At 47.6% G+C, this 13,615-nt stretch overlaps 1 protein-coding gene across 2 annotated transcripts in view; it reads right to left on the reverse strand.

The window, feature by feature from the left end:
- Positions 1 to 13,615, reverse strand: part of LOC128345761 (lipoxygenase homology domain-containing protein 1-like) — a 71,578-nt gene that overhangs the window by 45,008 nt on the left and 12,955 nt on the right. Inside the window, exons 6-7 of one of the 2 annotated variants that reach the window (XM_053298188.1) lie at positions 11,665 to 11,873; positions 750 to 935 (exon numbers count right to left, since the gene is read on the reverse strand). In XM_053298188.1, coding sequence (XP_053154163.1) covers positions 750 to 935; positions 11,665 to 11,873 — 395 coding nt within the window. Of the gene's footprint in view, positions 1 to 749; positions 936 to 2,645; positions 2,695 to 11,664; positions 11,874 to 13,615 lie in introns of those variants that run through there. The other variant, XM_053298190.1, reaches the window with a different exon arrangement.

Here is a 13,615-nt window from a genome sequence, read left to right on the forward strand (position 1 = left end):
TCAGAAACCTGGGTGAGAGGAACACCCAGTAAGGTGGAACCAGTAAGGTGTTCCTCTGGCTATTAAAACTAGAGAGGAAATTAACTCTGCACTGAAAAATATGTGTTGGAATTGACTGTTACATTGGATAATCCTTCACAGAACACATAACTAAAGTGTGGACTTTGTTGCCGCAGCAGCTGGTGATGGCCACTGGCTTTACTTCATGCTTGGCTTTCAAAGGTGATTAGACAAATTTATGTCTCTCCATGGCTATTAGCCATGATGGGTATGCTAATGCTTGCCAGCTGCTGGGGGTACTGGTGACACCAGGGGGGGAAACTGAGGGAGGGGGCACAGAAGGGGCAAAGTGCACTTATGGGTGGGTGAGCTGTGTCCCCACATTAGATTTTTAGAACAAAACTGGGGTGGGGGGGGATTACTGGTCTGAGGGGATGCTTGCCCCCTCTCTGGAACCACCCTTGGCTGGGGGAAAACAGTGAGGGAGGGCTATATTTACAATAGCAAGGTATTAAAATTTCCTGATTTGCTTCCAATAATAACCGAGAGGTTGATGCTGATTTTTGGAGATTTGGGGTCAGTACTAGAAACCACAGGGCTTTGTGGGTGCCAGGAGTCGAAATCAACTTGACGGCACATGTTACCTTTTTACTAGAAGGTCGGCATCCCTAAATCATAAAAGGCATTTTACTGGGGGCAGAGTTTGCTTCCTGTATTGACTGTGCGGGTTACAAGACAATAGCACTGACCTTCAGACCAATGAAAACGCAGTCAGCATCCAAGATGTCAAAGACACGCCAGGTGAGGCCATCTCCCTTGTCCCTGGCCAGCCAACTTTTACAGACAAAGGTGTACATGACCCCTTTCGTTGGCACAATGATGGTTATTTCTTCCAAGAGCCAGGAGCTTTCTGGCGTGGCACCATCATGACCTACCTGTGGGATCCGGGAACAGAAAAATTGGGTGGGCCAAAAGGGAAGCGTCTGCAGTCCCTGGAAGATCTAACAGGAAAGAATATGGCTGGTAATGACCAGGATCTTGAGTGGAACAATTGACTCTTGCACCAGGCAGAAGAAATCAACAATAGAAGGTGGTGTGGCTATAAATGGCCTGGGAGCAGACATCCTCAAGAACTAGTCCCCTTCAGACATTATGTTGTATGAGTGTACAGATATCCATACACACACATATATTTTTGTGTGAATGGTTGTACTTAAATTCATGTTAAGTGAACCTGGGTACAGGACTCTCAAATGCTTGGTACAGATGGGCACTGTACTACTCTACATGAGGTCACCATAATGTGTGAATAACTGTACCTGTGTATAGCTCTCTAGCTGGGTACACTCTATATACTCTTTGTACAAATGTTGAATATAGCGTGTGAAAAGGGCAAACTGCCTCCTCCCATTCCAACTACTTGAGCTTTGAGATCTACTTCTAAGGCCTGTTCCAGTTCCCATCACTGATGGAGGTATACAGGTAGTAGGTAGACATTAAAGACAGGGACTTTTCTGTTATGGCATTCGAAACCTGAAGTGCCTACCCAAGGGAGATCTGCCAGACAAATCTCTGCTTACCATTATGCAGGCATATTTCTTTCAGTGCTTTTTGCTTTTTTTTAAAAAAAAAATAACATTCTCCCACATCTTACAGTTTTTGAAATCACATCACTGCTATAGCAGTTTCCTGCACAGAGTAGGGGGCATGACTTGAAGACTTTCAAGGTCCCTTACAGTTCTAACAGTCGATGGTTCCATGACCACTGAACCACTGCATCTGACTCCATGATGGTATCATTGAGGTCAACTGAGAGTATCGTTGACTGAGGACAAGGTCTAAATTAGTCACATGTGCAATCCCACCCAATAGGGTTATGCAATTAACAGTAGGGCATCATGATGCAAACTGAAAGTGAGAGCAAGTGAGGGAAAGTGAGGGCAATGTAAATGAACTGATAAACATTTGCTCAAGGAGTACCAAAGGATAAATCAAGAAGGGGAAGGAATTTTTTCCCCCAATACAGCCGAACACATTCATAGAGAACTGTGAACAGTTTCAGCCCAGCTACACCCAGCACTACATTTCAGAAGTGACAGAGTGAAGAACCTCTTTCTGTAGCCCAGCAGGGCTTCTCAGCCAGTCCCTCAATTAGCATGACCCTGCTTAGCTTCAAGAGACAAGAATCCTCTCAGCTGTGCACGGTCTGAGGTGCCTGACAAACTGCTAACAGTTTAGACTTCTCTCCAAGAATCTCTGCGTGTGTCACTGCTAAATTACTTAAGAGATTAATCTTGGGCACATTCTTATCAGCATAATTATGTATCCCAATCACTTCAAGGAAGCCTCTCCCAGTCAATCAGCCTAATGAACAATCTGTTCACGAAAACATGGGAAGGCCTGACAGTTCATCATGTTCAAAGCAAAAGTTGTTCATCATTAGCAGAGGAGCGGGAGCCTTTTCAGCTCCTTGATTTCAAACAAAGAAATTATTTCCCAGTCCGGCCTCAATATCCTAATAACTTTCTCTGGACAATAAGCGGCTCCATCGGAGATGATAGATCTCTTGTATCCCCGCCACCCCTCAAACAATTGATCATTTTATCAAACTGCTTCAGCCATCATTCCAATTAGGGCATTATTACCTTGTTAATGCCTGTGCAGCTGAAGAAAATGAAAGCTAGTTGCCCAGAAAGTTCCACAATCTACTAGGAGATGCAGTGATGATCCAATTCCTGAAATGTGACGGGGATATGGAAAGTGGTGTCTGTCAGTCCCAGCGGAACCTTGGCTTTATCTTTTGCTCCCTCTCTCCTTTATTCCCTATATTCAGTCTGTTAACAAATCATGCTGGTTTTTTCCTTTGCATCATTGAGTGCCCCTGCTAACTCAGTCTTTAAAAGACACCTTTTAAAGTGGTGATTCTCTTATATTAAGCAGGGGGAGAGCAACTGGCCCTATCCAGCCCCAACACAGCATCCCTCCAGTGGCTGTTGCTGGTGTCTGCCATATATTTCTTTTTAGATTGTGAGCCCTTTGGGGACAGGGGACCATCTTATTTATGTATTATTGTTTTTTCTATGTAAACCGCTTTGAGAACTTTGGTTGAAGAGCAATATATAAATATTTGTCATCACTGTCATTGCAAAAATATGGGCCTTCCTCTCTGTCCCCTTGTGAAACCTCCAGTTCATGCCCTGGTCTGTATCACTTTGACTACGGCAACATTCGCTTCTCTGATCTTCTGTTGTCTCAACTTGGTCTGCTCACCTCCGCCCAACATTTTACTGCCAACATCATCTAGCTTTTGTGTGATCATGTCACATCCCTTCTTATATCCCTTCACTAGCTTGCTTTCCAGTTCTAGTTCCTGCACAAGCTCCTTGCCTCCAGATGCCCCCCTTATGTCTCTGCCCTCATTTCTCCTTACACCATTGGCCAGATGCTTGACGCTCATGAGCCACATTGCGTGGACGCAGCTTGCCTGCTTAGGTCTCTGGCCTGGCCCAGGCTGGGACCATCGGCTTAGCTGCTGCCATGGAGGCCCACTTGGCTGAGTCTCTCAGTCTCAGCCCTCACCCACCAGATGCACTGCACGAACGACCATGGTGGGACACACACAAAAGAGATTGGAGGGATGTGGCGGGGGCAGGCACAGTGGGGGGGGGCTGCAGGGAGGGCCCCCCCAGGACATTTGGAGGCCCCCCTCCCCATGCTGAGAACCGGACTGCATCTCTGAAGTCCAGTCCAAAGAGTCCCGCTGCTCTTGGCCACGACTTTTGCTTCTCCCATCTGCATCTCAATTGCCCAAAGATTTCCTACTCCCTCAAATGCCTTTCTCCCTCTGCTCTTTCTTCTTTTGCAGTTCATGACATATGGAGCGAAGGTTGCGTGTCATGTTTGACCCAATGGAGACATCAAAACTGACAAGTCCTCCGACGGGCATTGTTGGAGCGAGTTCTGCAGTGACGGCAGGGGGTCTTCAACAGGCAGAGCTGCCGGGAGGCTCCCTGCTGTCATCGTGAAAGTCAGTCAGAACTCTGCCATGGCTGCAGCCTCCGAAAAAACTACCAGTCCCAGAAGCATCTGCACCACTCAAGGAGCTAGAAGGCCAGTTAAAGGGGAAAGGCCCCTTTTAAACTCAAGCTGCAGAGGGCAAATCAGCTACTTGAGTGCTTCCTCCAGAGTGAAGAGGAAATGATGCAGCCTGTCACCTCCCACACCTGGACACATGTAAAAGGGGGAGGAGGAGGTGAAGAGGAGGAGGAGACACCATGTGGGGTAGAGTTCAACAGACATGTCAGAGTTTTGCAATGACACCGTACAAGGCAACAGTTGTTAGGGTCAGCATGAGCCCTCCCAACAGTTCCAGCATCATACTGTGTCATGGCTTGTTGAAATCTGACATTTTGGGCCATGCACAGGCAGAACATCTCTATGATGCCTCTTCTCTTACTTACTCCAAAGCCCTTTTCAAGACACACTTTTTCATTAAGTGGCCATGCCACCATACTATCCATTATTTGTTGTAAATAAGTACACGTAACACCCCTTTCTTCCCCTTTGACTTCATTTCTTTCTGCAGCTTCTTTTCCCTCCCTTGTATCATTTTCTAGATTGTGAACTCTTTAGGACAGAAACCTATCATCTCATATTTTGCAAAGTGCCATCTCTTTGTTAGAAAATTTCAAACCTCTTCTAAGCAGAAACCTCCTCATTTCTAACCTTCTAGCCCATTCATAAACCAAGGTTAATGAATGGGCAATTTGCAGCCATTCAGTCTTGTGCTCTTGAGCGGAGACATCAGCCTCTTGGAAGCTGCAACTTATCATGTCTGCATCTCCCTCTGTGCTTTCAGAGAGGTCTGGCAAATTCCAACTGGCATAGATGCTGCAAGGTTGTAATAATGAGCCAAAATGGATTTGTCATGGAGGAAGCTGGATCAGATTAGCTAAAAGACCATTCCTGCCAGATGGAGCAAGATGTGAGAAAATACAAAGCCCCAAGGAGGAAACGGGAGCAAGGAAAGCTCCGAGTCAGGCCTTGTTAGTAAAGGAACAGCAGACGGAATGATATCAAGAGGCTGGTCAAGAATGACACGGGGCTGTGTTTAAGGCTGGGTTTCAGAAACATGATAATGCTGGCTGACATCCAGATTACAAAGTTGTGCGTGTGCAAGTAGCTGCATGGCTGCACAGATGCTCACAGTTATGGAACTGCTTGTGTACACTCAGCCTTTTTGCACAAGCATTGCATTGATGCAAGAAGGGCAGTATCATTCTCTGAGACATAGCCTCCCTTCAGATGTGATACGGAACCGCACCCCACTCCTCCTGCTCTCCCGACTGCTTTCAGACATGCAGGAGAGCTGCTTCTCTGCAGTCAGCGAGACTGCAGAGAGGCAGGCTGTGAGGGCTTCCTTCTTGACAGAAGAACAGCCTGCACAGCCAATCGGGCTGGAGTGAGGGAGGAGCTTCCTTCTTCAACTCTGTCTCTGTGAGGCCGAAACTGTTGTGCCAGTGTTCAGATATAACACTGGCACCACAGAACCAGAGTAAGAGGCGCCCAATGTCTCAGAGTGGAGTTCGGGGAGGGAAACTGCGGGTCCCTTCTCACTCACCTTCAATTCTAGTTTCTCAAATTCGGATGTGCACCCAAGGAAACTGGAGGTGAAGGGACCTCTGGTTTCCTGTTACGTCTGAATTCAGCAATACTGTATATGGACCGGTAAGAGGTTTCAAAGCAGGAGGTGTACCACAGTTGTTGCACCTTGTTGTGCAATCACACTCTTGTTGTGCCAGCGCAAAACCAGCCTGGGGTGCAAGCTCCTGACTTGGTGGAATTAGCTAGTGTGACATGTTGGTGCAAGTGCAGTATTCATCTGGCTCTCAAGCATGATATGTGGGCCATCCAAGTATACATTATTCAAACAGAACAAATTAGCATAATTTCCATTTATGGGCATAATAAGTTCTGGGTTTGCTATAAATGGCGAGCGGCAAAGAACTATGCACAGCAGAGTGGTCCTACCCAGGGGCAGCCGTTCCATGAAGGCTGAGGTGGTTGCCTCAAGTGGTTGCCTCAGGTGAAGGGAGGGGCACAGGAGGTGGCAAGAGCTCCACCACCATGGGCAGAACCACACCATGCACCCATGGCACTGTCCCTCCTCACTCTGCTAGGGCACACCTCTTCTTTCCCTCTCCCAAGTAGAGCTAGGGAAGCTCACTGGCTCAGTGGCATAGTCTGAGAACGCTGCCACTGCTGCCTTGGCAACATGGCTGAGAATCCTGAGTACCCATCTGCAGATGGGAGGATGTCATACTGTCCTTCAGCTGAGGTCTTGGGCCAGCCCTAGGCCTGCCCCCAACCAGTTGGACTCTTGTTCAGCAAGCCCTTTGGCTTCTGAGGTCATCAGGCATTGGCCTGAGGCTTTCATGCACATCTCCACAGCCAGGAGAGCTAGACATTTGAGAGTTTCCCAGAGAGAGCTAGTTCACCACTCCGGGAAAGGGGATGCTTGGCTTGTTGGCAGGGGCATCCCAAGGTATTGGGGTGCCTGTGGCAAGGTGCAATACACTGCCTTGCCCCATGCAAACCCTTGAAAGCTTTGAAAAGAGAGCAGAGGAGATTTCCAGAAGCCTTCTCTCCTTGTGCTTCTTGCAAGCTTTGGATGGAGTACAAGGAGAGGCACTTCTTGAAAAGTTTGCGAGGCTTGGTTCAGTCCCAAAGTTCAGTCCCATCTTACCACCCTGCTGCAGCCCCAATAATCTGCCACCTGAGGTGACTGCCTCACCTTGCCTCATGAAAGCTGCTTGTTGTCCTGCTTGTTGGACATTTGGTCAGATCCAAGAGGGCTTTTCTTATGTTCCAATTAGCTGGGTGTGTGTGGAGGAGTAGAATAGAAGCAGTGGTGTAACCAGTGGAAGGGCGGCCCGTGTCCCTCCTACTGGTGGCCCCCATGCAAAGGGGGTGTGGCCCGATCATCCGTGTGCATGACATTCATGCGCGTGGTGTCACATACAAAGGGGCCATGGCCTGGGCTCCAACAAGCCCTTTCAAGCTCTCCTGAGCTCATTTCCAGCCGGCATTTGCTGACTGGAGGCATTTACTTCCCTTCTCTCCCTCGCTGGAGGGAAAGAAAGGGAAAGAAATGCATTGAGGGAGAGAAAAGGAAAGAAATGCTTCCAGACAGCTAATGCTGGCTGGAAATGTGATCGACAGGGCTGGGGTAGGCCTTCTGGCTATCGGGCCATACCCCCTCATTGCACATGATGTCATGCAGACAGAGGGCACTGGTGGCCCTTTTCATTGGCGGCCCAGGTTCTTTGAACCCTACTGTGCAATGGTGTCTCTGCCCCTTAACAAGAGGCATAAGATGATAGTTCTGTGTATGAGTAACACAACTGGCTGACATTCAGACTAAGTTACTAAATAGTGCTAAGGAGTCATGCTACTTAATTTCAGGAAGACTACTCAGGAGTAACATAGTCTGGCTGTCGGACACTGATTGTAGGCAGGCTTGAGGAACACGGAATAGCATTTTTGAAGCAGAGTGGTTGTCAATGCAAATTTTGCCTGTCAGGCCCTTAGTTACATAAGGGTTCCTATGCTGCTGGGATCTGTGATCTGTGAGCATTGCTTATGAGCCATGATTAATACTCTCTTATGAGAGGTCTCCCAAGGTCTGGCAAGCTGTGAAAACAATTTCCATGTCGGCCTAGAAAATTATACAAGGAGTTCTTCTCACTACAGGCCATTTATGAAATCCAATTGCTGAGAGGGATCAACACTTTGTCAAGTTCTTTTTTACTGCACTTACAAGGGTGGTTGTTGTTGTTTTGTTTTGTTTTTAAGACGAGATCTACCCAAAACTGTACCACACAAAACCACATATCAAAATAAAGAGGATGGTTCTTTGTATAACCATCACCTCACACAAAACTTTGCAATTTTATTTCTTTTTTCAACAGAAGAGGGGTCTGTCTGGCACAATTGGTGAGGACCAAGCCAGCCACATCCCCAGACATGCATTATGGCCAGCTGGGAGGAGAGCTGATCTTGTGTTGGCAAGTATGAATAGTTCCCTTTGCTAAGCAGGGTCTGCCCTGGTTTGCATCTGAATGAGAGACCACTTGTAGTTAACCCCTTCTAACTGGGCAAAGAGGCACCTTTTAAACATGGTGATTCTCTTTATTTAGCAGGGGGAAAGTAACTGGCCCTATTCACCCCCAGCACAGTACCTCCAGTGACTGTTGCTGGTATCTATCTTACGTTTCTTTTAGATTGTGAGCCCTTTGGGGACAGAGAGCCATCTCATTCATTCATTCATTCATTTATCTATCCATTCATTCATTTTCTAGGTAAACTGTTTTGGAAACTTGTTGAAAAGTGTTATATAATATCTGTTGCTGCTGCTGCTGCTGTTGTTGTTGTTACTTGTAATTACTGTAAGATATTCCCCTTAGGGGAAGGAACTGCCCTAGGAAAAGCACATGCATGCTTGCAAGCAGAAGATTGCAAGTTCCCTCCCTGGCATCTCCAGATAGGGCTGAGGAAGGCTCCTGCCTGCCACCTTGGAGAAGCCACTGCCAGTCTGTGTAGACAATACTGAGCTAGATGGACCAATGGTCTGACTCAGTGTAAGGCAGCTTTCTCTGTTCCTATGACAATTCCTTTTGCTCTGCAGCCTCCACCTCCACCAGGCCACGAGCAAAAACAGGAGGTTTATTCTGTAGGGAGGTTTGATGCTCATACCAAAGATTAATTGAATATTTTGAGTGTTCAAATGGAGTTAAAACTGGAAAAGCCCAATGCCACCCCACCAACAACATATCCACATCCATTCCTCAAACCTCCCCACTTTTCCCCAGACCCCCTGCCTCTGCTGCTCTCCTCCTGACCTCCTTTCCAGCTTCCCCTGACACAGTCCCTAGAAAAAAAGCCTTGGAGAGCTGGTTATCAGGTGGTAGAAGGCAGGAAAGAAGACCCCATTTCAGTCATATTAACCCCTCACCAAAGGCTTTCTTGTGGGTGGGGAGGTTGGCAGGAAGGGCAGGGGAGTGGTGGATGTGGGGTGATGCCAAATTCTGAATCAGGTGCATCAAGAAGTGGGACATGCCATTTTGAAATGGAGCCTGCATATTGAACTATGGATGTGCCTGAACCGGTCCAGAGGCCATTTCAGAGGCCTCTGAACCAGTTCGGACATGGCCCAGTCCGGCGGTTCAGCACCGGGGGCGGGGGGAGGTATTTGCTTTAAGGGTGGGGAGGGTTGTACTTACCTCTCCCGCTGCTTTTCCCCCTCTGGTGCTCCATTTTTCTACAAAGTTTTGGGGGCAACAGCGTTTCTCCCTGCCGCCCCTGCCCCTGTCATTTGCAGGAAATAGTGAAAGTACCTGCCGCGCATGCGCCCACCACCACCCGCGTGCGTCTGCTGCGCACGTTGCATGTTCCACGTTGCGGGTACTTAGTGGCGGGTACTTCCGCTATTTCCTGCAAACGACGGGGGCAGGGGCGGCAGAGAGGAACGCTGCTGTCTCCAAAACTTTGTAGAAAAATGAAGCGCCGGAGGAGGGAAAGTGGCGGGAGGGGTAAGTACAACTCCCCTGCCCTTAAAGCGAGACCTCCCTCAGTGCCAAACCGCACCTCTGTGGTTTCGTGCACATCCCTCTATTTAACTGAGAGGAGTTTGCAGTTTCAGCCTCCTTCTTTAGGATGCTTGTGCCATCCTGACAGCATTCATCACATTTGCATCTCATCCTTCCTCCAAGGATCTCAGAGCAGCATACATGGGATTTCTCCCTCCCACATGTTTATTTGATCTATTAAAATATTCATGCACTCCATCTTTCCATGGGAAAATGCTCAAGGCGGCTTACAGTGACAGGATTTGAAACGTCTTTTTAAACTGGAAACAAAATTTGAATTTGAAAATAATTTAAAAAACGAAACAAAACACCCCTGAACTGCAAAATAGAAGATAATTTCACAGCTCGCATTTGAGGGAGGCCAATGTCTTCCCTAAAAAGCCAAGCCTTGGATGAATGTCAGAAAGCCCACAGTGAGGCTTTCTGTGAGTGTGCGCTCTTGAGTGCCCTCTTGGTGGAGGACATTCCACAAAGAGGGCACTGCAGTCTGTGAAGGACCTCTCCCTTGATAGTCAACTGGCCTCAGGGAGCAGGGGATCATCAAGAGAGTTTTTGTTATTCAGCGGAACACCCGAGCAAGTTAGGATGGAAAGAGTAGGTCTTTCAGATGTCCTCACAACAACTCAGTGAAGCAGGTGTGGCTCAAGTTCGCACAGTTAATAAACCAATAATAATGAGCCAGTATGTGGCACTTGTTCATCTGAGCCGTTTAGGACCAACAAAAGGAAGTCCTTTTTCACACAGCACATAATTCACCTATGGAATTCTCTGCCACGGGATGTGGTGATGGCCCTAAGCTTGGATGGCTTTAAAAGGCGGTTGGGCAGATCCATGGAGGACAGATCTATGGTGGCTATAAGCCACCTCCAGCCTCGAAGGCAAGATGCCTCTGAATACTAGTTGCAGGGAGCAAGAGCAAAAGAGAGGGCATGCCCTCACCTCTTGCCTGTAGGATTCTCAGAGGCATCTGGTGGGCCACTGAGTGAACCAGGAGGCTGAACTAGATGGGCCTTGAGCCTGATCCATCAGGACAGTTCTTATGTCAGGAGGAAGTACCATAGCTCAGTGGAGGAGCATCTGCTTTGCATGCAGAAAGTCCCAGGTTCAGTCCCTGGTATCTCCAGGTAGGGTAGGGAAATATCCAACTGAAACCCTGGAGAGCTGTTTATCAATCAGTATAGACAATACTAAACTGGAGAGACCAATTATTTGACTTGGTATAAGCTGCTTCCTGTGTTATCTATCTATTAGACTCTAGAGAGCTGCTTCCAATTAGAGTAAGCAATACTAGGGTTGAATGAAAATCCTCTCAACCCATCTGCAGGTGGTGATCTAGGAGGGCAATCTTCAGGGAGGGGTGGAACATGCTGCAGCTGCCACGTTTGTTTCCTAGAAGCCGCCCACAGTGGCTGACTCCTAAGCATGTGCCCACAGGCTGGAGAGCTTCTTGAGCTAAGTAGCACCTAACACCTAGGGGGAGCAATTTTCTATGATCTCTCCTTCCCCCCCCCCCAAGTTCCCTGCATTACCTGAAAATATGTCCCTGAGAGCTGCACCCTCAGGCACATATTTTTGGATGTCAGAGGGCACTTCTGTGGGAAGCAGAGATCCATGAAAATCACCCCTGCTTGTGTGACAGGCACTGCAGAGCGCAGGAGGCACTCCACACTGGGGATGCTTCTTCTGAAGGCACACACTCAGTGCCTGGATATCAACCAATAACATCTTGTAGTATTATCAGGGGAGCATTCTGAGAAACAAGAGTCGTCACAAACTGTCAGCAGCTGCAAGGATGAATGACAATGTTGTCTCTGCAGAACAGATGATGGTGAAAAAGGTAACCTGAGGGGCTAGTTCCCCACATTCACACCCCTCCCCAGTTGTCTGAAATAGATAAGCCTTATATTAAGCCAGACCATCAGTTCATCTGGTCAGTGGTGTCTGTTGTAACCAAGTGGATGTAACTGAAATAATTGCTTAGCTCCCCAGATCTCCCTCCTCAGTCATTCATGGTTACCTCCACTTTTTTCACTTCGTCAACATCCAGTCCCATGACAGAGAACTTCTCTACAGAGGCATCTGCGAACTCATCCTTTCCTTCTGGAAGATCCATCCATAGCCGGCCTGTTGTAAGTTTCTGAGGGCCCGTAATGATGACATAAACACGACTGTCAGTGTCCGAGTCAAACTCGGCACCTGTGGTGATGATTACGTGGTAAGGAATTACTGAAAACAAAGAAGACAACCAACAACGAAGATGGTGAGGGGTCTGGAAACCAAGTCCTATGATGAGGAGAGCTGGTCTTGTGGTAGCAAGCATGACCTGTCCCCTTAACTAAGCAGGGTCTACTCTGGTTGCATATGAATGGGAGACTAGAAGTGTGAGCACTGAAAGATATTCCCCTTGGGAAATGGAGCTGCTCTGGGAAAAGCAAAAGGTTCCAAGTTCCCTCTCTGACATCTCCAAGATAGGGCTGAGAGAGATTCCTGCCTGAAACCTTGGAGAAGCCGCTGCCAGTCTGTGAAGACAATACTGTGCTAGATAGACCAATGGTCTGACTCAGTATATGGCAGCTTCCTATGTTCCTATGAGGAAGCTGGGTATGTTTGGTCTGTCAGAGAAGTAGAGAAGACTAAGGGGAGATATGATAGCCATCCTCAAATAGCTGAAGAGCTGTCCCACTGAAGGAGGAATACACAGGAAAACAAGAACAAGTCCCTGTAGTTCTTCAGGTCAGTACTAGAACCAACAAGTATGGACTGTCTCAATATGTTGCTGTTTATCCCTGGGACGCATGCATTACCTGAGCTTGTTTCTGAGCATGGTGAATGGTTTTATGCACTTTTCCCTCTCAGAAGCAGACGGGGTTGTGACTGTCTTCGGAGCTATTTTTTAGGGATGTGCAAAAAATTTCGGGCACAGAACGATCTGTGCCCGAAACGAACAATTTCGGGTGATTCGGGACTGAACCGAATCACCCCCGATGTCCCCCGATATTTTTCGGGCACGAGCCAAATCACCCGAATTTCGGGCACGAAAAATTCGGGTGATTCGGTTCATGGTTGATTTTTGGTGAATTTTTAAAGTTTTAGTGACTTTGGGGCAGTTCGGGGGCATAGCATGGGATCTGGGCAAAAGGAGTGGGGTGGGGTGGTAGTGCCTAATGGGTGCAGGCTACCACCCCAATTTCAGGGGGATTGGGCCAAGGGCTGATTTTTGGTAAATTTCTGAAAATTTCATGTCTTTGGGGCAGATTGGGGCAGATTGGGGCAGAAAGTGGGGCCTGGGGCAGAATAGTGGGGTGGGGTGGTAGTGCCTAATGGGTGGAGGCTACCACCCCAATTTCAGGGGGTTTGGACAAAGGGCTGATTTTTTGAGAATTTTTGAAGTTTTAGTGACTTTGGGGCAGTTTGGGGGCAGAAAGTGGATCTGCCCCAAAATAGTGGGGTGGGGTGGTAGTGCCTCATGGGTGGAGGCTACCACCCCCATTTCAGGGGGATTGGGCAGAGGGCTGATTTTTTGAGAATTTTTGAAGTTTGGGTGTCTTTGGGGCAGATTGGGGGCAGAAAGTGGATCTGCCCCAAAGGAGTGGGGTGGGCTGGTAGATAGTGCCTAATGGGTGGAGGCTACCACCCATCCCCAATTTCAGAGTGATTGGGCAAAGGGGTGAATTCTGGTGAATTTATTTTTATGAGGTTTGTCTTCATAAGGTGAAGTGTGCTAAATTGATTACTTCCTCATATTCATAGTAAGTGTGAAAAAGTGAAAGTGGGGTCATGAGAGTTGTTTAATTGAAAAATATCTCATTTGCTATGATAGAATGAGAATTCACACCTCAGAAGTTTTTTTCTGAGGTGTGAATTCTCATTCTATCATAGCAAATGAGATTTTTTTCAATTAAACAACTCTCATGACCCCACTTTCACTTTTTCACACTTTCCTTTACTATGAATAATATGAGGAAGTA

The sequence above is a fragment of the Hemicordylus capensis genome, chromosome 2 (assembly GCF_027244095.1).
Source record: "Hemicordylus capensis ecotype Gifberg chromosome 2, rHemCap1.1.pri, whole genome shotgun sequence".
NCBI lineage: Eukaryota > Metazoa > Chordata > Lepidosauria > Squamata > Cordylidae > Hemicordylus > Hemicordylus capensis.